The following is a 23,113-nucleotide window of genomic DNA, read 5'->3' as shown; positions in this document are numbered from 1 at the left end:
AAAAAACTTTCTGCTAAGTAGCCTAATAAAAAACATTGTTCGAAAGTCCTTGTTTAACATAAAAAAATCACATCCAGCAAATGCCTTTAATAGGCTGTAATATAAAAAACAGCTTTATAGATAACTCAAAAATGGCTGGGTTATTTTTTAACCATAATGGGTAAATATTGGACAGAACACACTGCTAGGTTAAAGTTTTAACCCAACTGCTGGGTTATTATGCCCCATGGGTGCATTACAACAACCCAACATTGGGTCATTTTTAACCCAGCATGTGTTCTGTCCAATATTTACCCATAATGGGTCAAAAAATAACCCAGCCATTTTTAGAGTGATATTAGAAAATGCAGTGTTTTTTTTTAAGGAACATTTAGGAAATCAGACATTTAATGACCATTATTTGGAAAATGTTTTATATATAATTCAAAATGATCTTTAAACCAGGGGTTTTCAAACCTGCCCTGCCCTGCGTTGCAGTTCGTTTTTTTATAACCTTCCCTCACTAACTTCCCTCAGCCTCGTTCACTCGGATGTACGTCATTCCCTACGTTGTAAGGGTGCCCACTACTGCTGGAACACTTGAAGTGGGTTCAAATGGATTGCCCTAAGCCAGTGGTTCTCAACTCCAGTCCTCGGGTCCCCCCTCCCAGAACATCCCAGATGTCTCCATATATAAACACCTGATTCAGTTCATTAGCTTGTTAGTGTGTTAATTAAGGAAAAGTTTCAAACATTCTGGCAGGAGCCTGGATTCAGGTGTTTCATATAAGGAGACATCTAAAATTTGCTGGGGGGGGGGGGCGAGGACTGGAGTTGAGAACCACTGCCCTAAGCCCTCGATCACATGGAAAGTGGAGACCACCCCCTTAATTGTGTTAAGTTGTGGGATATGGAGATGCATTAAGTGTACATATGAAGATCAAAATCGAGGGAGCGAGGGTCTGTCCATACAAACTTGACGAATTGGAACGCACTTCAAAATGGCGACAGGGATTCCCCCGAGGGGAAGTGTTTAGGGAAGTTCACGAATGCGTGTCTAAAACTGGAGTGGAACGCACCCCTGGAGGACCACTCCCTGCAAGTAAGCTTCTGATGGGCCTGTATGGGCATAGCCTAAGGGCCCCGCACAGGTTTGCTCACTGGCGAAGCGTTGGCCCCTTGGCGCTGGCCCTGCGTGGGCGGCCCTCGCTTGGCCCCCAGGAAGCCCTCACATAGAGAAATCCCCAGAGTTAAATGAACACTGCTGCATGTATGTATTGTCTCAATCTTACAGAGTGTTAAAAGGTAACAACGAAGCAGAGTTGGGACCGCTGTTGTTCTCTCTCTCACCATCTCTGTCTGAAACCTAAAATTGCATTTTACATCTTACTTGTTGAGTCATTTTCTTACTTTAGGTTGAGATTTTGTTTCATTTGAGGTCACCACTGTTGTGATCAGTGTTTTTATTTAGTTGAACTTGACTCTTGACTCTTGCCTTGTTCAGTCTTTTGGTTGCTATAACTTTAGTTATACATGTTTGTTATGGCAACATGCGATCCTTTGGTGGTGGTCAGTTCAGTAAATAAGGTCTGAACATCATCATATAAAAACTTATGTATTAATTTATTGTTTGCACACTTATCAGAAGGATGTTTCTCTGACGATGTGATGCTGTAGTGTGAGATCGAGCTCTCTCTTAGCAGTTTGTCTTTCTTAAGAATTTTGAAACACTGACACTTAAAATTAACTGCTCTGCAGTGTAGACACACAAATATCAAGAATCAGAGTATGAATCGCAATGATGGTGACAATAAAACGAAAAGCTTCATGCTGCAATGCATGCTGGGTATCAACAAATTACAAATCTCATCCAGAACTCCCAGAATGCACTGCGGCATGAATAAATAATGACCTTTTTTACCATTTTCTTTGTCACCATTGTTGAGATTTATACTCTGATTCTTGATGTCTGTGCATCTACATTGTGCAGTGGTTAATGTTTATGTGCACACTATCAAAATCCTTCAGAATGATAAACTGCTATGAGAGTTTTGGACCTTACACTGTAGTATTTCATTATTAACAGAAAAGGATGCTTCTGATGAGGGGGGAAAACTATATTAATAAATCTGTTCATTAAATGATTATGTTTGACAATGTTTATGTATCAACCATCAATATTCAACTACAATTGCATTTTCTTTGCTATAACATGTGTTTTAAACACACTTAGACATAGCAGTTAGAAAACACTAAGCCAACGGTCAAGAGTCAAAGTCCGATTAAGACAACCACTGATCACAATTATGGTGACTTTAAATGAAACAGCCAACATCTTAACATAAGTTAAGAAGGTGACTCTACAGGATGTGAAATGCAATTTTAGACAGAGATGTTGAGAGGGAGAGTGGCAGAGCTTTTGGTTCTGCTTCATTGTTGCTTTTTAGAACTCTGTAAGGTGGGACAGTATACACATCCAGCAGTGTTCATTTAACTCTGGGGATTTTTCTGTATGAGGGCTTCCTGGGGACTAAGTGAGGGCTGCCCGTGCAGGGCCAGCGCTAAAGGGCCAACGTTTTGCCAATGAGCAAACCTGCGCGGGGCCCTTAGACTAGCCCTAAGTGGGCCCTTAAAGGGCCATTGTAGGCTTGCTTGCAGGGCTAGTACTGCACAATTTGCATGTCTCCCTAATTACACACACCTGGCTTAAATCTTCAGCTCATTAGTAGAGACTGCAAGACCTGATTCTAATTCGCCTTGCAACCTACCTCACAAAACAAGCGAAATCTGAACAACCTAATTTTTCACATACTTGCAGAAAATGGCTTACTCAAACAAAGTTACTGGGTTGATCTTTGTTACATTTTCTAGGTAGATAGAAGCACTGGGGACCCAATTATAACACTTAAACATGGAAAATTTCTGATTTTCAGACTATGACCCCTTTGAAGGGTGATATTTACAATCGTTAGTTTTTATTTAAAATAAGGAAACAAAGTATCATTCTAGAAGTGGTTAGAAGGTCAAAAACAGCAAATATAAAGTTAGTGATGTTTCTTTACATTTTCTATACAAATTCATTGCATTTTCCTGTTCTCTGATATATCATCAATGACTGCAGTTTTTAAACTATCGGCCTAGTTTGTTAAAAATTGTTTATTCGTCCAATACCGATTATTATCCGATATTTTGATGCATCTCTAATCATTTTCAGTACAACAGTAATATGATAATAATAATATTATTAACAGTAATATTAATGAGGAAATGTAAAAAAAAAAAAATTCTGTGCTTTTGATAAATCGATTTTTGTGCCCAGTCCTTGTTAGGATCTGCCATAGTGTTGACACATATTCACGTAGACCGGATCTGTTTGCCTCTGAAAGCCTTTAGTCTTGTTTTTAGATTTCTCTGTGGTTGCATTCGGTCTCTCTTGTGGATCATTCTCGTAATCACAGTTGCTCTGAATTAAACACATAAAACACAAATAATATTTTGAAACAATAATAATGTTTGCAGCATACTGTAGCAGACATGCAGGTCATCTAGTTGTGTCACTCACCTCCTCAATTTTATAATCATTAGCCGTGTGTGTAGATGGTGCTGACACACATCCTGAAATGAGCCAAAGAAAATATGTCCTCTGAAATTAGTTTGTTGTTATATATTATTGTGATATTAAAATGTTGTTAATTTATTGATGTTACGCAGGTGTGTGCATGAGTGTTTCACACCTGCTGATGTCTTTACTCTCTTTTTGTACCAAAAAATGCAGACCAGTACAACAGAAAATACAATCACAGCTAGAAGCCCAGCTCCAACCGCATAGAGGACAGAATCTGCATGGACTAGAAATAATGCACAGATGAAGAAGATTTAAGGAGGGGTTGATATTTTGTCTTTCACTATTTAACAGTTCTGAACACTGTCTGCTTCAGTAAATGTCGCTGACTATTTAAACAGGAACACTACAGTATTTTGCAGCATAGAGAGGAGATTGTTTTCTTTCCACCTGATATTCATGATAGTTATTAAAACAAAAAGAAAATCAGTAATACAAGTCACTGCAAAGAATTTGATGAGAATTAATATATTTAAAAAAAGAAACTAGCTCACCTGCTTTTGTGTCTTTGTCAGTAAAAGCAACAGGTGATGATGCATTGACAACACCTTAAAAGGGAGTAGAAAGCAAAATCATTTAACCGTTACTACTGAATGGTTTATGTAAAGCAACAATTCTGAAAGCTCTTTTGGCGAGGCATGGCTCACATAAGCATGTTGCAGAGCAAACTCCAAAAGTTTGAGGGGTTTTTATCAGTCAAAGCAGCTGTAGTCCACACATTCAAATGTATAATATTAATGAGACTCCATGTGTGCTAAAACCAGACTCCAATTAGCTTTTTTGAGGTCTTTAACTCAAAGGTTTACATACTTTTTCCACAAGCACTATGAGGTTTTTTGTTTTCAATAGGGAGATGAAAGATCAGATTTTTTTGGGTAATCATTTTAGACACATAGGGGTGGTTTCCCGGACAGAGATTAGCTTAAACCAGGACTAGGCCTTAGTTTAATTAGAAAATATAACTAGTTTTAACAAACATGCCTCACTAAAATCATTACTTGTGTGCATTTAAAGGAATAGTCTACTCATTTTCAATATTAAAATATGTTATTACCTTAACTAAGAATTGTTGATACATCCCTCTATCATCTGTGTGCGTGCACGTAAGCACTGGAGCGCGCTGCGACGCTTCGATAGCATTTAGCTTAGCCCCACTCATTCAATGGTACCATTTAGAGATAAAGTTAGAAGTGACCAAACACATCAACGGTTTTCCTATTTAAGACGAGTAGTTATACAAGCAAGTTTGGTGGTACAAAATAAAACGTAGCGCTTTTCTAAGCGGATTTAAAAGAGGAACTATATTTTATGGCGTAATAGCACTTTTGGAAGTACTTCGACTCGCCTGAAAAGTCCGCTCCCCTTCTCCCTCTCATAATGGGAGAGGGAGGGTGTTACTGCGCCGAGTCGAATTATAAAAATCTGACTTTTTCCATGTTTAAGTGCTATAATTGTGTCCCCAGTGCTTCTATCAACCTAGAAAATGTGAAAAAGATCAACCCAGTAACTTAGTTTTGGTAAACCATTCTCTGCAAGCATGTGACAAAATAGGTAATTGTAATTTGGCTCCTATTGTGATGTCACAATAGGATAATACTGCCCCTTTATCTGCACTATCCAACCACAGCACAGCCATTTAGTACAGAAAGAAAGAGAGAGAGAGAGAAAATAATTCACAGCACAATTGAGTTTCAATTGCAACAAACAACCATCATTGTGATCAGTGCTTGCACTTCATCCGTTCATTTGCATTTTAAATGAATCACCCAAAACGGCACACTTTTGCTCAGACCTAGATTAAGATTTAGTTTACATCTTAAAAAAATCTCATAATATGTCCCCTTTAATAATTTTGTGTTGAAACTATGTGATTTTATTATTAGTTACCAGCATGCTTTGCACGATACTGCATTTGGAGAGTAGAATTTGAATTTAAACTCTATTTTATGTGCTTTTAACTAAAAAGAAAGACTTGTTAGTGTTTAATGTTCATTTATCTTCGAGATATGGAAGAGTTTCTGTTTCTTCTTTTGGGTTTTGTAGTTACCATTGTTAAGAAGACTGGTTCTTGTAAGTATGTTGCACTTTAAAGCTGCCAAAACGAAACTGGGTGGGTGCGTTAATTGAATAAACGTTTTGTGCCCTCATCTCACGGAATAATAGAATAACAACAAACCATAAATAATATAATAATAAAATTAATTAATAAATCAGAAGACATTAACTAGTATTTCTTTTTTTTAATTACCTATTTTAATTAAGTCTGTGTATAATATGATGATATCTTGGACATTGTTTGAAATCCATATTAATGCATATTATTAAGTTGTCTTTACTCAAAATATCAGTTAGTTCAATAAACTTACAAAATTAGTGGGAAAATGTTGCCTTTTTTGAGTTAGAGTTAGATCTAAGTAACAGTTATGAGTGAACAGAAATGTGCCATTTTTGGGTGTGTCCTTTAAAATGCAAATGAGTGGATGAAATTCAAACACTGATACAAAACTAAGTTACTCGTTTGTTCTTTTTCACGTTTTCTAGGTTGATTGAAGCACTGGGGACCCAATTAAAGCATGGAAACATGGAAAAAGTCAGATTTTCATACTATGGCCCCTTTAATATTATTTATATTGATGTTTTACAAAATTATTTACCTGCTCAGTTGTCAAGAATGGCAAAATTAGCTATAGACCAAAACCACGTCTTGTACCAGGTTGTAAACAGCCCAGTCACATGAAATGACGTACCTGTAGTCATGTAATTTTTTTATTCTTTTTCGTGATACTGTCACAAATGTCTGTGGTTTTTCGTGATCGGATCACAAATTTCTGTTTATGTCATTGTGACATATTGGTAACTGGTTGTTTTGTCCTATTTTCTTACCACTGTCACTTCGATTTAGGGTTACATAAAATGGCATCCTTACCCAAACCCAACTCTAACCCTAACGCCAGGCGACAATGATTTAACATTTAAAAAAATATAAAAAAATAATCAGACATTTTTTTTATAAACCAATACTTAAAGTGACATCCTAATGCAAACACCAAAGCAGTTGAGTAACCAATATGTGACAATGACACATAAACAGAAATTCGTGACAGTATCACAAAAAAATAATAAAAATGTATGTGACTATAGGTACATGATTTTGTGAGACTGGGTAGCAGCAAACATATTTTTGCTGTAGAGTTGGTAATTTTAATATTGGGGTCTATGGGATTGACTCCCTTTTGGAGCCAGTCTCTAGTAGCAAGTCAATGAATTGCAGTGTAAGTCATTCCAGTGTTGGGTGCACACTGTCAAAAACAGCTTGTTGGAGAACAACAACAAACTATGTTTTTAATTGACTTTTAACTTGACGATTAACACAGAAATCCAAATAGAAATGCAGTTATTAAGTGATGGACAGAGTTGTGTGTTTCAGTACCTGGTGTGCTGGTTTCACTGGTTGAGGATGTGGAATCTGTTTGTGTGGTCAGGTAAATCTCAGAAACGATCCCTGGTAAAGACACTGTTTGTGTGTTAATTTGTTAAATTAAAAGTAAGTTGGCAGTGAATTGCTTATATTTTTTACCTTTAGATACTCTCAGATTGACCTCGTGATATGTGTCTTTAACGACTCTGTCCACTCCACACCAGTAAATCCCAGAGTCTGACTCCTGTAGATCAGTGATGGTCACTGTGAACATTCCTGTCCCATAATCCTTCAGTGCAAATCTCCTGTTAGGTGATCGATCAGATGAAACTAGAATATCTTGGTTTTTACATGGATCTCTGCAGAAATACTTTCTGTTGTTCAGGGCATAAGCATGAGAGCATGAAACTATGATGTGTTGTCCTGTGTATCCATGAAGAGAAATTTCATCAGTAGTTGAAGTCTTGATTTCTGTAAAATAAGATAAAATATTTTGTCTGTTTTGTTGACCCTCCTCCCTTCGCTACACTTTAAATCCTTGTACATTTTTTTGTTTCTGGCACTTGTTTTAGAAGAAGAAAGGTTTGATTCTGGGATAGGCATCCATATTTATTACTTGTATTGACACACAGCACTTACTTGGAAAATTACATGTGAACTATCACTTCCTCTATAAGATTTCAGTTATTCTTTTGAACAAATACCTGTTTATATTTTTACTTGAAAGTTCTACATTAAATGCATGATTTCTTTACCACCTGCTTGTTTTTTTTAAGGCTGTTAATTTAACCCATTGATTATGAGGGGAAATTAATGCGTTCAAAACTTTACAACGCTTTTAATGCCCCGATTGAGTCAGTGCTGCATTGTCATTTTAAGTTTATCATTTCACATGCTGTGAGGCCTTGCCAATTTAAATATTTAAAGGGCACCTAATTCATTGCTAAAAAACAATGTTATTTTGTATATTTGGTATAATACAATATGTTTGGTTTATGGTTAAAAAAACATTATTTTCCACATATCGTATATTTTTGTAGCTCCAGATATCTGTGTCTTCTTAAAACACACTGATTTTGTACAAAGCTCATCGATCTGAAAAGCGATGTGTCCCTGAATGGCCAGCTAATCTGTACTTTGTGATTGGCCTGAATACCTCTGACGTCAGCCGGAAAAGTGACGCTCCTTACCATGTTTAAAGGATTCACTCACAATGCAATGCTAACAGGAGTTAACTTACAGGCTGTGAGTCCACGCGGGAGGAATTATGATAATGTCGGTCTTATCTATGTCACCAATCACAGGAAGTAAATTGTTGCCTATAATCTGTGTGTTTGTTGTTGCCCAAGTAATGAGATTTACGTTGGAGATGATAACTCGCGTCATTGTTTACTTTGGGGTTTGTACCTTTTGCATATGATTAACATGAACTAATACAAACTTACATACAAAAGGAAATGTAAAATTGTGAATCGGACGACAGGTGCTCTTTAAGCACAAGATAACCCAAACAAATCTCAATGCAGCACTCAAACGCTGTTTGACAAGCTTTGTGTTTGCGCACATCTAAAGCGAGAGACATCTCAAGACTCCAGACAATGTGCAAGTATACGCGTAAATTCAAAATACAGCTTGCAAATGTTTTTTGGACTTAAACTGACATAATTACACAAAATTATCTTAAAATACCACAAATATTCTTTTAAACACAATCTGACTGATTAACTTTTGTAACTTTAATAAGTATATATATTTAACAATAAGAAATCTATATTTAATGTATACAGTAAAGAATATGCAATATTATTTTACATGTAATTTCTGTACCTAAAAAAACTACAGACAATCCTGAAAAACATAAAAGCACTGTTTATTTGATCAAATTTGAGGGTAGTATCTCTTTTTAAGTTACATGTCAATATTTATGTGTTATTTAATGTGATGAATTAAATTATTAATCAACACATCATGGAATTAATTAAATCACAATTCTAACTTGCTTCACAGCCCTACTATTCTTTCATTTGAAGTAGTTTTAGATGTTTTAAGGAATCACCACCTAACACTCGCTCTCATTGTGCCAACCAAAAATAATTGTTCCCGGAGGGAGAACTGACCTGCCAGAAATATCCAGTATGAGAGAATGCAAAAGAGCTTCATTTTGAGCACTAATCCCCTTGTTTTCTTCTGTAAAGTCCAGTTTCAGTTATATTGTCTGCTATAAAGCTGAATGTCCTGTATTACACGGTACTGATGAACTTGTGTTATACATGTAGTTCACTAGTAAACATGTTTGTGTCTTTAGTTCTCAAACTTTCACATGTATGCTAGTTTCTAGACACCCACCATGAAACCCGAACACTTCCTCTTGTACACTCTTGATATGGTGAGACATTCCCAGTTTGTGCTGTAATTAGGGCTACACGATTAATTGTAAAAGAAAGATCATGATCTCAATTCAAACACCAATCTCTTTCATAACCTTTGGCAGAAATCTTACCTGAAAATTAATAAATTCGAGGAGGCTGTCGCAGAGTCAGAGCAGTCTTTAAGTAAAGGGGGATTTTTAAACAGTGGGTTGCAATGACAATTCTTGGTTCACTTGCAAGTTTCTGCGCAATCACAATTTGTGGTTTAAACATGCTGTTTAAAGGGGTCATATTATGAAATCCATTTTGGATCAACTCTGTTACAAGTTTGTAATTTGTTATAGCTAAATTTATTCTATTTTTGCTTTGGTTGAAACGATTATTTTTATTTAATATCAATGAAAATAGTTCTTCAGCCCAAGATAAAAATTACATTGAAACAAAGTTAAAATATTGTTTTTCATGGAGACCAAATCATCATTTTTAATTCTCTAATTTCTTATAGACTGTTTCTTTTTCTGGAAAAAGTAATAATAAAATCATGAAGGAAGTCACAATATTAAATGCAATAGATAAATTAACACTGCTGTGTGTATATATGACTCCATCTTACAAAGTGTTAAAGAGTTAAAAGCGGCAATCTTTCACTTTTGCCGCTATCACCATGCTTTAGTTCAGTGGTTTTCAACTCCAGTCCTCGGGCCCCCCCTCCCAGAAATTTTTTCTGCCAACGTAAAAAGTTCAGCTGAATTCAAAATCAGTCACATTCCTATCTAACCATCTGCGCTACTCACTTGACCAACGGTGAGCTCGAACTGCTTCACTGCAGAAGCTGCCTTGAAGGCTCCGCTTGAGGACTTTCATTGGTAATTTTTGTGAACCAATCAAATTTCTTTCTGCTCTTGAGCTAATGTTTAAGTAAAACTCCTATCTGAACTGGTTTGGGGAAAAAAATCATGCTTAGTGCAAACATGACAGTATCGTTGTGTCTATTATTTCTGGGAAATTTTTAAGAGAAGTGGTGAGATAAAGGCATTCATATTTTTCATGTCAACCTGGTGTTTTTTATTTTTTTGTTTTGACTTTACAATTGTTTTACAATAACTACAATAACACAATTGTATAACACAACAACTTTTTATTAGTTACAAGTAATTCATATTTTATGATTAATTTCTGTTGTGAATCTTCAAAGCTTCAGGTTTTACTCCTCTCCCATTTCTTTTCCCTTAAAAAAAGACAAAATGCATACATTTTACTAAATTATTCTTTATACAAAGCTACACAATCTTACACCATTAGTAAATTTATCCTATTGTGCATTTTACTAAATTAATAAAGGCATTTATTTCCAGTTTAAATTTAATAGTGTAGCCTCAGACTTTATGCATGTATGTGTTTATTTTGCATTTATTTGAGGTAGCAGTTTGGTTACAGTACCACCAGGTGGCACTCACCTTCCCAATGTCACGGCTCTTGGCTCTCAGCTTGTTGACCTGGGACTCTGCAATATCAGCGCGTTCCTGAGCCTCCTCCATCTCATGCTGCACCTTCCTGTATCTGGACAGGTGAGTGTTGGCCTGCTCCTCCTGTAAATTGAGATGTACATTGTTAGTTAATTTGGATCTTCTCGTTTGATTCATGAACTTTTAAGATGACCCCGCAAGATCTCACAATGTTCAAACACAAAACCACCACTCACAGATTCCTCAGCTTGACGCTTGTAGGCCTTGACTTTCAGCTGCAGCTTGTCCACCAGATCTTGTAGTCGGGTCACATTCTTCTTATCTTCTTCAGTCTGATAGGTGAAAGAGGTTAAATTACTATCCAGCATGGTGGATTGACTCATCTGTTGTTACTGCTGTATATAAATAATAAGTACCTGATAGGTGAGTTCCTTCACTCTCCTCTCGTATTTGCGCACTCCTTTAACAGCTTCAGCACTACGTCTCTGTTCAGACTCGACTTCAGACTCCAGCTCACGCACCTTCAGTAAAGAAGCATGATACAGTAAGTTTTGCTCCATTTTTTTGACTGCTTAAACCAAACAAGTGCTGATATATTGTGCAACATCACTAGAACTTCTCACTATTTTTGTCACTTCACTTGTCTGTAGTCACTGTGGGTAACTCTCTGGTTCTATTTGTTGGTGGTGCTAACCATATTTTGTTAGTAATGTCCACTTCTCAATGTTATAGCATGGCATATGATCTCTGCCATGGTCAGGACTTGTGAGACTCAATTCTTCTGAGCACCTGAACATAACCTACCCTGGCCTCCAGTTTCTGGAGCTGTTTCTTTCCCCCTTTCATGGCCAGACTCTCAGCCTCATCCAGACGGTGTTGCAGGTCTTTGACCGTAATCTCCATGTTCTTCTTCATCCTCTCTAGGTGAGAACTGGTGTCCTGCTCCTTCTTTAGCTCCTCAGCCATCATGGCAGCCTGGAATGAGTGCCAAATATCATTAACTTATCTTTAGGACAAAGACACATCAAAGCATTATGTTGGAAATGATATGGATGCATATGCTTCTTTAGAAGAAAATCTATATTGAAAGTAGACTGTAGCAAACACTCACATCAGTGATGGCCTTCTTGGCTTTATCCTCTGCATTTCTGGCCTCCTGGACAGCATCATCCACCTCACCTTGAACCTGGACCAGATCAGTCTCAAGCTTCTTCTTGGTGTTAATAAGACTTGTATTCTGAGAGACAATAACAGCTTTAGTCAGAAACCTCACTCTTACCTTCAAACAGACATTCTCAAGGTTAGTGAGTTAGTTACCTGAGAGTGCAGAAGTCCCACACGCTCACTGGCATCCACAAGCTCCTGCTCGGCCACTTTGCGGCCTCTCTCAGCTTGCTCCAGTGCAACTCTCAGCTCCTCAATCTCTGCTTGCATCAGGTTATTCCTGCGCTCCACCATGGCAACCTGTTCCTTCATATCTTCCTGTCCTCTGATTGCTTCATCAAGGTGAAGTTGGGCATCCTGTGGCATGTTTAGGGTGTCAATATTCATGCTTTGATTCTAATTGAGACAAATAAACATTATGTGGAGACATTTTACAGAAAGAACTGTACCTTGAGCTGGCCTTGGACGTTCCTGAGCTGTTTCTGGGCTTCAGCAGCCTGGCGGTTTGCATGGCTCAGCTGAATCTCCATCTCATTGAGATCTCCCTCCATCTTTTTCTTAACTCTCAGGGCATCGTTTCTGCTCCTGACCTCAGCGTCCAAAGTGCTTTGCATGGAATCAATCACTCGTTGGCTGTTCCTCTTGATTTGCTCAATCTCCTCATCTTTCTCAGCAATCTTTCTGTCTATCTCACTTTTGATCTGGGTCAGCTCCAGCTGGACACGAATAATCTTGGTTTCTTCATGTTCCAGAGTGCCCTGATAAACAGTAGTGAGGTTTTATTAACATACTAGAAGAGTGAGATGGGGTAAGTAATATATTCTTGAATGGTTTTAATGTGGATTTACCTCTGCTTCTTCCAGTGCAGTCTGGATCTCTGATTTCTCAGCCTCCACTGTCTTCTTGGCTTTCTCTAACTCATGAATGCTCTTTCCGGTCTCTCCAAGCTGCTCAGTAAGGTCAGAAATCTCCTGTTGCAAAATACAGTTATAAAAGTTGTAGTTTCAATGCTTCTTTTTAATGATGTGTAAATTAAAAGTGCCATTTACGTTGCAAATTCTTGTTCTCCCTCTTCAGAGTCTCCAGGTGATCAATAGTTTCTTCATAAGAGTTCTTCATTTTGAAAAGCTCAGTGCTGAGGGAACGAGCTTCTTTCTGAGCACCTTCCAGCTCAGCCTGACTTTCCTCATACTTCTGTTTCCACTCTGCCAGGACCTGACAATAATAGAAACGTAATCATTAAAGTTCATGCATTTGAAGTTTAGATTTTTAGATATCATGTTTTCCTTACCTTGTCAAAGTTTCTCTGCTTCTTGTCCAAGTTGGCGGCCAATGCATTTGCTCTCTCCACATCAATCATGAGGTCCTCGACTTCACCCAGCAATCGCTGTTTGGTCTTTTCCAGAGAAGCACATTTGGAGTTTACAGCCTCAATAGATTCTTCAGCATCCTGGAGACGCTGGGCCAGCTTTTTCCTGTGGAAAATTGTATGAAATTATGTCTTGGTTTATCAGAAGTGAATTCATTTACTTAAATGTTGCATTTGTGCATACTTGGCTTCCTCAAGCTCCTCTGTGCGTTGGATAGCATCAGTCTCATATTTGGTTCTCCACTGAGCCACCTCACTGTTGGCCTTAGACATTCCACGCTGAAGTTCAGCTTTTGCCTCTTGTTCCTCTTCATACTGCTCTCTGAGCAGGTCACAATCATGGCGGGCAGACTGGACAGCATGGGCCAGGGCGTTCTTGGCCTTAAATCGTACATGTTTAATTTGCAATTGAAGTCTCTGTCTCCTTGGTTTTCTTGAAATGGAAATACATTTCACTATGTGTTGTGATTTACCTTAAGTTCCTCCTCAATGTGTCTCTTGAGTTCTTCAATCTGCTGAGTGAATGCCTGTTTTCCTCTGGTCAGCTGAGAAACAAGAGCTTCTTTCTCCTCCAGCTGGCGAGCCAATTCACCAGTTAATCCGCTTTGTGTTAATAAATGTATTGATCATTTTATGTAAAACAAAATGTTGTTGTTCACTAACCATTCTCAGTAACAAGTCTTGCTTTTTGGGCACTCGTGTCATTGAGCTGGCGAACATTTTCATCATTCTTGGACTTGATTTCACTCAGTTGGTCTTCAAGAGTGCGGCACATCTTTTCTAAGTTAGCCTAACAAAATACAATGTTTTACACATGTTGTCTCATTGTACATTTTCAATTAATGATTCTCTAGTTGTGGTTAGCCTTTGATTTGGCCACAGTCTCCATGTTGCTTGATAAGTCATCAATCTCCATCTTGTACTCACTCTTCTCCTTCTCCAGCTTTTGCTTGACACGTTGGAGGTTGTCGATCTGTTCTCCAAGCTCGGCCACGCTGTCAGCCTGCTTTTTACGCAGAGCGGCCGCTGTAGCCTCATGTTGCAAGGTGGACTCTTCCAGATCACGACGCAACTTCTGGAATTCTGCTTCACGTTTCTTGTTCATCTCAATCTGTGCAGAAGTGGCACCACCAGCTTCCTCAAGCCTCTCGCTGATCTCTTCAAGTTCCCTGGAGAGATCAGCTCTCTGCTTCTCCACTTTAGCACGAGCAGCTCGCTCTGCCTCAATTTCCTCTTCCAGCTCCTCAATACGGGCCTGATTTTAAAATGTCTACTTAGCTTGAAATACTGATAATGTGAATTTCCCAGTTATGTACTTAAGATTAACATATGAAAGACATTACCTGAAGTTCTTTGATCTTCTTCTGAAGCTGTGCTCCCAAAGATTGTTCATCTTCAATCTTGCTGAGCAGTTGACTTATCTCAAAGTCCTTCCTGTTTCAACAAAATTAAGGTTTTGTAAAATGTGTATTGTTTAGATTTACAAATGTTCTATCTTCAACTCACTTTTTGATCTTTTCGTCTGATTGTTGTTTGTCATTCTCCAGGTCCATTATTGATTCCTGGGCCAGTTTCAGATCACCCTCAAGCTTCCTCTTGGCTCTCTCTAGGTCCATACGAAGTTTCTTTTCTTGCTCCAATGAACCCTCAAGCTGTTCCCAAAAGCCAGTACATTAGAATCTACTACAATCAGATCAATTTCTTTCATTGATTTAAGGTCTTACTCTCATGCCAAACATCTTACATCATCCACTTGCTGCTCAAGTTTTGTCTTGGCTTTAGTCAGAGTGTTGACTTTGTCTTCCTCTGCCTGAAGGTCATCAAGGGTTTGTTGGTGTGCCTCTTGGAGGGATTTCTTCTCTTTGGTCAGCTTGGCAATGGTCTCATCCTGAGAGGCCATCTCCTCAGTCAGGTTTTTCACCTAAATGCAAACATTGTTCAGTGGTTTTCTTCTCAAGTATAAACACATGAGCTGTGTTAAGAAGATGTGATTAAATGAGAACCTTATTTTCCGTTGCATGTTTCTCTTTTTCAACTTTGGCCAAGGTGAGCTCCAGGTCATCGATATCTTTCTTTAGTTCAGAGCACTCATCTTCCAGTTTCCTCTTCTTAGCAGTCAGTTCAGCATTGATCTCCTCCTCATCCTCCAGTCTCTCGGTTGTCTCTTTGAGTTTAGCCTCAAGCTGGATTTTGCTTTTGATAAGACCTTCACATCTCTCCTCAGCATCAGTGAGATTATCAGCTTCCTATTCATAGGAATAAGGACAAGGTTAATTTTTTGAACCTATTGACATCTATAAATATGGTTATAAGCACTGCCGCACTCACAGAAGCTACTTGCAATTGAAGATCATTTTTCTCTTGCAGGAGTGACACCATTTTCTCCTCAAGTTCCTTCTTTTTTGCTAGTGCCTTGGTTAGATCCTCCTTCATTTTCTCGTAGTTCTCCTTCATTGCTGCCATTTCTTTTTCTGTCTCAGCACTCTTCAGAAGAGGTTTGATCTTGAAGTAAAGCTTCATCCATGGCCAGTGTTTCACATTCATGAATGCGCGGATGTTGTATTGGATGGTGAAAATGGATTCTCTGTGTAAAATATCATCAGTTAACATCACTCTTTGAAACCAATTCATTTAATTTCATTTTTTTTACTAGTCAGTTCATTCAAGTGCATTGTACCTCCTCTCCATCATCTTGACAAACTCCTTCCTCATTAAGAATCCACGGCACAAAGCCTGAGTCATGGTTACTAGCGCTGCTAGTTTATCATCTCTCATCTCTTCAAGAGTACCCAGCAAACCAGCTTTGAAGAACACCTGCAATCCCACCACAGGATTTAGTTTAACTGGTAGCAAACCTGTTGTCTCTGTCCACGTACAATGACTTCAAGATTTCAAATAAACTTCTATCACATACTTTGGTGTGTCCAAACTTATACTGAGTGTGGTCGACGTCAATAGAGCCCAAGAGTTTCTCTGAAGCTTTCTTGTTGTCAATGAACTGTCCCTCTGGGATGACACTAGCATTCAATACTTTGTATCTAAAATCAAATGTTTTGAAACATTAGTGATAGCACTTGACTGTATTTGTAGTGATATTAATGTGTTACACTGTGATAACTTAAACACAATACCTCTGCTTGAAATCACCATAGAGGATTCTGCTGGGAAAACCCTTTCTGCAGATTCTAATACCCTCCAGCACACCATTACACCTCAGCTGATGGATAACCAGGTGGTTCTCCATCAGACCTAAAACAGAGATGACCATAAGTTCCCAAAGTAACTTAAACAATCATTGCACATTTGACTCAGGAGTCTTTACCTGGAGTCTTGGACTCGTTGGGAATCAGGCAACGCACAAAGTGAGGGTGAGTGCTCCTCAGGTTTGTCATCAGCTTGCCCAAGTTCTCCTGTAGAATCAATATTGTTGTGTGTTGACTTGGACAGTAATCTAACTTAAAATACAACATTTACCTGCTGTCGAGAAAACTTACCCTAAACAATGCAGACACGGTCTGGAATGAACCACCCTTCTTCTTGCCTCCTTTTTTTCCACCGCCACCTTCAGCTGTTTTGTGTGAAGGCGATACAATTTAATGAATATTTAATATTATAATTAATATCACCCATATTGTATTGTCATCGCTTGTTCTGTCATTCTTACCTTCAGCACCTGCATGAGCGGCATACAGGAGGGCCAGCAGCTTGACTGATGACTTCTGATAGAGTTGCACAACAGAGTCATTCAGTGGATCCTTATTCTTGTCCAACCAGCCAGTAATGTTGTAGTCAACAGTGCCGGCGTAGTGCACCAGAGAGAAGTGAGCTTCTGCCTTGCCTTTGACAGGTTTGGGCTTCTGAAAAGCTCCGCTTTTGCCGAGATGTTGATCGTACAGCTTGTTTTTGAAGCTCACGTCTGTGGCTTTGGGGAACATGCACTCCTCTTCAAGGATGGAGAAGATGCCCATTGGCTGGTGGAGAAATACTCAAGCTTAAGTAGAAGAACATAAAATAAACATTGTTTTGTCAAGTCTTTATTTTTACCTTCTCAATAAGCTCAATGCAGGCAGCTAAGTCCATTCCAAAGTCAATGAACTCCCATTCAATGCCTTCTTTCTTGTACTCCTCTTGCTCCAGCACAAACATGTGATGATTGAAAAACTGTTGCAGTTTCTCGTTGGTGAAGTTGATGCAGAGCTGCTCCAAGCTGTTGTACTAACATTTCAACACAAGCAAATTCTCAATCTTACATCTTTACATTTATGTTTTTTTTTCTTAGAAACTTATAAGTAACCCATGCTTACATCAAATATCTCAAATCCAGCGATGTCCAACACACCAATGAAGAACTGTCTGGCCTGCTTTGTGTCCAACATCTCATTGATACGGACGACCATCCACAAGAACATTTTCTCATAGACTGACTTGCTGAGAGCACTGACTGAGTTATTCACCTGTGAAAAAGTGTACAAAGGTCATGAATTTGATCTTAGATGATTTTAGATTTTGTCTGATTAGTAGACATTGATTGTGTTATTCATCATCACCTGTGGTACAGTTTGGCCTTTGGTCACAAACTCATTTCCGACCTTCACTCTGGGGTAACACAGAGCTTTCAGCATGTCTGCAGAGTTCAGGCCCATGAGGTAGGCGATTTTATCAGCCACTAAATGAGGAGTGAATTCCAGATAATGGTCAGTAAATTAATGTTTGTACGGTGACACAAGTATCATCTCTCTTCAGATAGTTCATCTCTCACCTCAGTGCCATCAGGTTCAGCCTGCTCCTCTCTCTGCTTCTGCTTGAACTTCATGCTGCCATGATGCATCACAGCACCTGTCAGCTTGAAGATGCTCATTTTCTCCTCAGCAGTGAAGCCCAGAATGTCGATAGCAGTATCTGTTTTTTTTTTTAGATAACACGTAAGAGCCAAGTGAGGTGTTTTTAAACTACATCATCTCATGCGGTAGCATAATTTTTACTCATGCAAATGAATAATAATGTTGTCTTCTACCACGTACATCTGTGGCAATGAATTCTTCCACATCATCAATACTCTTGACAGTGATTTCTCCCTGGCTGATCATTGGATAGTCATAAGGGTTGGTGGTGATGAGCAGCGCCTCTGTAAGCCATTTATGTGCACTATATTAGCATTGCTCTTAGACATTGTTTTTTATGGATTACATGCTAATGTAGATTCCTCACCGATCAGTTCTGGTTTGTGTCCCGTCATGAGCTGATAGAAGATGTGGTAGCTCCTCTCAGCAGACAGCTGGAATGTTACTCTTGACTTTTCCAGCAGATCTTTACAGGAGAACATTGGCTTTAGATAATTAATATTCATGCTTGTTTAACAATAAAATAAGTTTTTGTTTTAAAACAATGCTACTTACAAGTTTCAATATCAGCTGATGCCAGTTTGCCAGTGGACCCAAAGTGAATCCTGATGAATTTACCCTAAAAAGAAATTATTTAGGACACCTTTGAAGGTCTGCCATCTTAGTGTAAGGTATATGTAAGTGCATTTCATCAGACTTAACTTACAAAACGAGACGAGTTGTCATTTCTTATAGTCTTGGCATTACCATAAGCCTCCAGCAGGGGGTTGGCTGCGATGATTTGATCCTCCAGCGAACCCTGTGGCGTACACAAGTAATTTTATCATGTAGAACAGTTGTGTCACTAAACTGTTTAATTTTTTTTTTTTTTTACAGTATTGTGTGTTTGCTAACCTGCATTTTTCCCGGAACATGTTCTGCCTTCTTCGGTCCAGCCACAGCGATTGTCGCAAAGTACTGGATGACACGTTTGGTGTTGACAGTCTTTCCTGCACCGGATTCTCCACTGTAGTGTGAAAACGGAAATGTAAGACACTGTACATTCGAACTCCAATAGTATAAAGTTCATACAAAGTACATTAGAAATATTTGTCATGAATTATAAAGGAATCTTAGAAAAGATTTCTAAACTTACGTAATTAGGATAGACTGGTTCTCACGATCTAAGAAAACATGTTAAAGTTGTTTAGTAACAGAGCATGTTATTACATTACGATGAGATCTTACATGTTACAACATGTTATATTTAAAATTAATGTGCATTGAGAAATCGCACACAGACTAGAATGTAAAAAATGTTTTTATTTTAGTTTTGTGTTCACTTAAAAGACACGTTTAGTTATTTGTTAAAAAACGTTTTAAAGAGTGTCTGACCGGTGAGCATGAACTGGTAGGCGTTGTCAGAGATGGAGAAGATGTGGGGTGGGGCTTCAACTCTTTTCTTGCCCCTGTAACCGGACACAACAACTGCATCGTACACCGGCAGCCATTTGTATGGATTCACAGTGACGCAGAACAAACCGGAGTAGGTATAGATCATCCATGCTGCGTAACGCTCTTTGAGATTATACAGCACAGTAGCCTCATTGAGGTGGGTCATCATGGCCATGTCCTCAATTTTGTCAAACTTGGGTGGATTCATGGGAAAGATTTGATCGTCTTTGACGGTGACGGTCTGACAATAAACAACTGCAGTTATCAGGATGAGTTAAGCATGACTCAAGATATTAATAAGAGTAAGTAGTTTCTCAACATCACAGTTTATAGTTTTGAATGTACCTTCCCACTATGAGTTTTGACGGTAGCTTTGCCACCCTCTTTGCTAACAAGAGTACCCTTCAGGTACATCTCTTCTGCATCAGATACATAGAAGGCTGTTTTGGCATCAAACGGGGCATTCTGAGCCTCTATTCTCTCTCTCTCTGGTTTGCGGAGGAAAATGGCTGCCGGGCCAAAACACTCCATCTCACCGTCTCCCATGATGACTTGTGCTGAAGGATAAGAGTATAAAAAGTATAAGAATCAGCATGCACTTAATGATTCTGTTCTTTGAATTTCAGTAAAACTTACATTCGTACTCTATCAGAAACACAAATTCTCATTCTTTACCAAGACTGTTTTCCACATTTTAAAATGAACACAAATAACATTAAATAACACAAATTAAATGTGTAGGAAATTAGCAAAATATGTCAGAAAGGTCAAGGATCTTCTAAGTAGCCATGTTTATCTTGCATTACAGACATTTGTACTGTATGAAGGCTCAAACGATCATTTCAAGGATTTGTAGCATAGGGATGTTTACAGTAGCGTTCAGTCAGTTGTGTTCAGATGTTTGATTTCTAAATCACATTAAATCAGTGCCAGGGTTTACATAGTCTGAGCTCTACATGCATATTTATTAAATCACACAAACAAAAAACAAATGCTTGTTGTACCTTTTCACCGCCTCAGTTCAGAGAAATGATGGCCAGGATCTTATTCCCTGAACATATAGAAGATAGCTGTAAAATTTCTGTTAAAATTACACTTTATATACAGTCACATCTTTACACAGTGCAGTATAGTCTAGCGCATATATATAGTATAGCATAGTGCGGTATAGTATAGCGTACATACAATATAATATAGTGCAGTACAGTGCTGTATAAAACAGCGCATATATACATATACACTATAGTATAATGTTGTTGAGTATAGTACGATGTAGTGTTATACAGTACAGTAATATACTTGTTGGTAAGTATTGTGATTCAATGATCTTAAACTAAAAAAAAAATCACTGAATGTAAATTATGATTTTGTTCTATCGCCCCTGTGCTGTAAATACAAAAATGTGCAACTTTTTTACCATTTACTGTCACCATTGATGAGATTTGTATAAGAAGTCATGAAGTCTCTCTTAAGTAAGAAATCCCTAAAGCATTAAAGCAAGTAATGGCAAAGTGAAGCTTTCAACCCAATTGTATCAGAAAAAGGTTCATTACTCGAAGCCACTCAAATCAGAGCTCGATGAGGACCTCTGCTGGTGAAAGCGTTGTATCACATGATGTTCGGCAACCAATTGATTAATTTACTTATTAGTCTATCCTCAATTTGTCAACCAATTAAGTCTTGCTTCTAAAATTAATACATTGTTTGGTTGTGAAACATTCTGTGATACAACGCTTTCATCAGCAGAGATCCCCATCAAACTCCGACCCGAAGAGATTCCAACAATGAACCTCTTCCGATACAATTGGGTTGAAAGCTTTACTGCTTCAAGAATGCTTCACTTCGCCATCACTATTCAAGGGACAAATGCCTAACTAAAGGAAACACTAATCACCATAATAGTTACAAATTAATCTAAACACAAACTGGAGATTTATTGTGATAATTCTTGTGGTAAATATACATTTGACTTGTGAATATATCATGTCAGAAAGAAGATTTGTCTACTAAATCAGGTGTTTGGAATAGTAGCATTTGCATTTTGATCTGACAACAGTCGTTTAAAAGTTAAACATATTATCCATGTAACAGACATGCAAAAATGAAAGATTGCAGCGTTTGACTCTGCTTCAGTGTTACTTTTTAAAACTCTGTAAGATGGAGTCATATATACACCCAGAAGTGTTCATTTAACTCTGGGGGATTTCATCTATTGCATTTAATATTTTGACCTTTTTCATCACGTATAGTCTAGTAGCCTATACAACAGTTCAGTATTATAATATAATACAGTACAGTATAGTACAAAAAACAATGCACTTAAAATAATAATACATGTAAGAGTTAAAGGTGTCGTAAATTATCTTACCGTGGATGGGTCTGTATGAGGTCTTGTTGAAGTGGGAAACTTTTTTCTTTTATAGAGATGCTCCTGTGTACTCAGCAGAATCCACCGGCTCTATTTGGTCATGTGAATTCACTGTAAAGGGTGGCGACACTTGCCATTTCCCATTTATAGATCTGTATTTGTTATGGACATAATTTATTTCCATCTTCGTGACTCATTTCTTATGTTACAATTATTGGAAATATTAAATAACGTTTATAAACATTCACAAGCATTGTATAGGCTAATGCTAAATGGATCGGTTTGTTCAATCAAGAATTTAATATTTGTTTAAATCTTTGACAACTATTTGAATAAACTTATGCATTAAGGATTTAAAAAATGTAATACTGTTTGTGTAATTAGTTAAGGTTAGTTCAAGGTCAAGGTTAAGGTTCTGGGAAGTTTTACCTAAACACTCAGCATTTGGATATGCATTCAGTTTGAATGCTTTTTTCCTAATTTTAGATATACAGGTATGTCAGTGTCGATTCACACATTATAAATATTATTTTATACATTATTTTATCCTGAATTAAGCAGTTGTGTTTATTTTGCTGGTCACAGTCTTACATGAACTCTATCATACTCAGTGGTGGAAATGGGTGGGGGGCATAGCAGGACGAAGTTCAGGGAGTGAATTTCGAGGAAGATCTGAGTTCCACCTCAAACTGGTTAGAATTTTTGTAATGGTGGAATTGAAAAGGAATTATATTTAAACAACTTAATAGCATTTAAAATTATGCATATTTTTATTGCTTCTATTATTTAATAATGCATCATCAAGCTTGTCACATAAAACTTCACATAGTGCTGTATGACTGATATATCAATTTCATTTTCAGATTTTACCTCTTATTCAATATTAACTAAATATCCAAATGTTTACACTCTACAAGTTTTCTTTAACCTGATGAAACAGTTTATGTTATACTTTTATGTGACTAAATACTCAAGAAAACATAAGAGCAAGGAATATAAAAAATTGTAATATTATATTAGTTATTTTAAACCCATCTAAGAAGTCATCTAATATTACGTCCTTCAAACTCCTTGAGTCCCCCA

The 23,113-nt window shown here is 37.8% G+C and overlaps 2 protein-coding genes across 3 annotated transcripts; both read right to left on the bottom strand.

Moving 5' to 3' along the window:
* Positions 1-2,645: 2,645 nt before the first annotated feature.
* Positions 2,646-9,318, bottom strand: LOC129443909 (uncharacterized). 2 transcript variants are annotated; one of them, XM_055204164.2, is made up of 7 exons: positions 9,137-9,318; positions 7,179-7,490; positions 7,032-7,115; positions 4,096-4,149; positions 3,714-3,827; positions 3,542-3,594; positions 2,646-3,442 (listed from the first exon to the last, which is right to left on the bottom strand). In XM_055204164.2, the coding sequence occupies exons 1-7, from the start codon at positions 9,177-9,179 to the stop codon at positions 3,305-3,307; spliced, it is 798 nt and encodes a 265-aa protein (XP_055060139.2). In that variant the 5' UTR covers positions 9,180-9,318; the 3' UTR covers positions 2,646-3,304. The 2 variants fall into 2 exon arrangements, with proteins under 2 accessions (XP_055060139.2, XP_055060140.2); XM_055204165.2 differs by having other exon boundaries at positions 7,032-7,103.
* Positions 9,319-10,427: 1,109 nt separating this feature from the next.
* LOC129443908 (myosin heavy chain, fast skeletal muscle) lies at positions 10,428-22,153 on the bottom strand. Its single transcript, XM_073860171.1, has 40 exons — positions 22,031-22,153; positions 20,667-20,713; positions 20,008-20,219; positions 19,603-19,903; positions 19,364-19,391; positions 19,123-19,234; positions 18,935-19,027; positions 18,784-18,847; positions 18,596-18,694; positions 18,415-18,512; positions 18,147-18,290; positions 17,935-18,054; positions 17,692-17,841; positions 17,432-17,602; positions 17,052-17,358; positions 16,882-16,955; positions 16,710-16,797; positions 16,519-16,636; positions 16,302-16,425; positions 16,065-16,201; positions 15,716-15,971; positions 15,391-15,633; positions 15,132-15,308; positions 14,894-15,039; positions 14,731-14,821; positions 14,253-14,642; positions 14,053-14,177; positions 13,861-13,981; positions 13,572-13,768; positions 13,310-13,493; positions 13,076-13,233; positions 12,867-12,999; positions 12,468-12,776; positions 12,172-12,375; positions 11,966-12,091; positions 11,659-11,829; positions 11,271-11,375; positions 11,091-11,186; positions 10,846-10,977; positions 10,428-10,616 (listed from the first exon to the last, which is right to left on the bottom strand). The coding sequence occupies exons 3-40, from the start codon at positions 20,206-20,208 to the stop codon at positions 10,593-10,595; spliced, it is 5,817 nt and encodes a 1,938-aa protein (XP_073716272.1). The 5' UTR covers positions 20,209-20,219; positions 20,667-20,713; positions 22,031-22,153; the 3' UTR covers positions 10,428-10,592.
* Positions 22,154-23,113: the final 960 nt, after the last annotated feature.

The sequence above is a fragment of the Misgurnus anguillicaudatus genome, chromosome 3, assembly GCF_027580225.2.
Source record: "Misgurnus anguillicaudatus chromosome 3, ASM2758022v2, whole genome shotgun sequence".
Classification (NCBI taxonomy): domain Eukaryota; kingdom Metazoa; phylum Chordata; class Actinopteri; order Cypriniformes; family Cobitidae; genus Misgurnus; species Misgurnus anguillicaudatus.
This window is presented reverse-complemented; position numbering and strand designations above follow the sequence as displayed.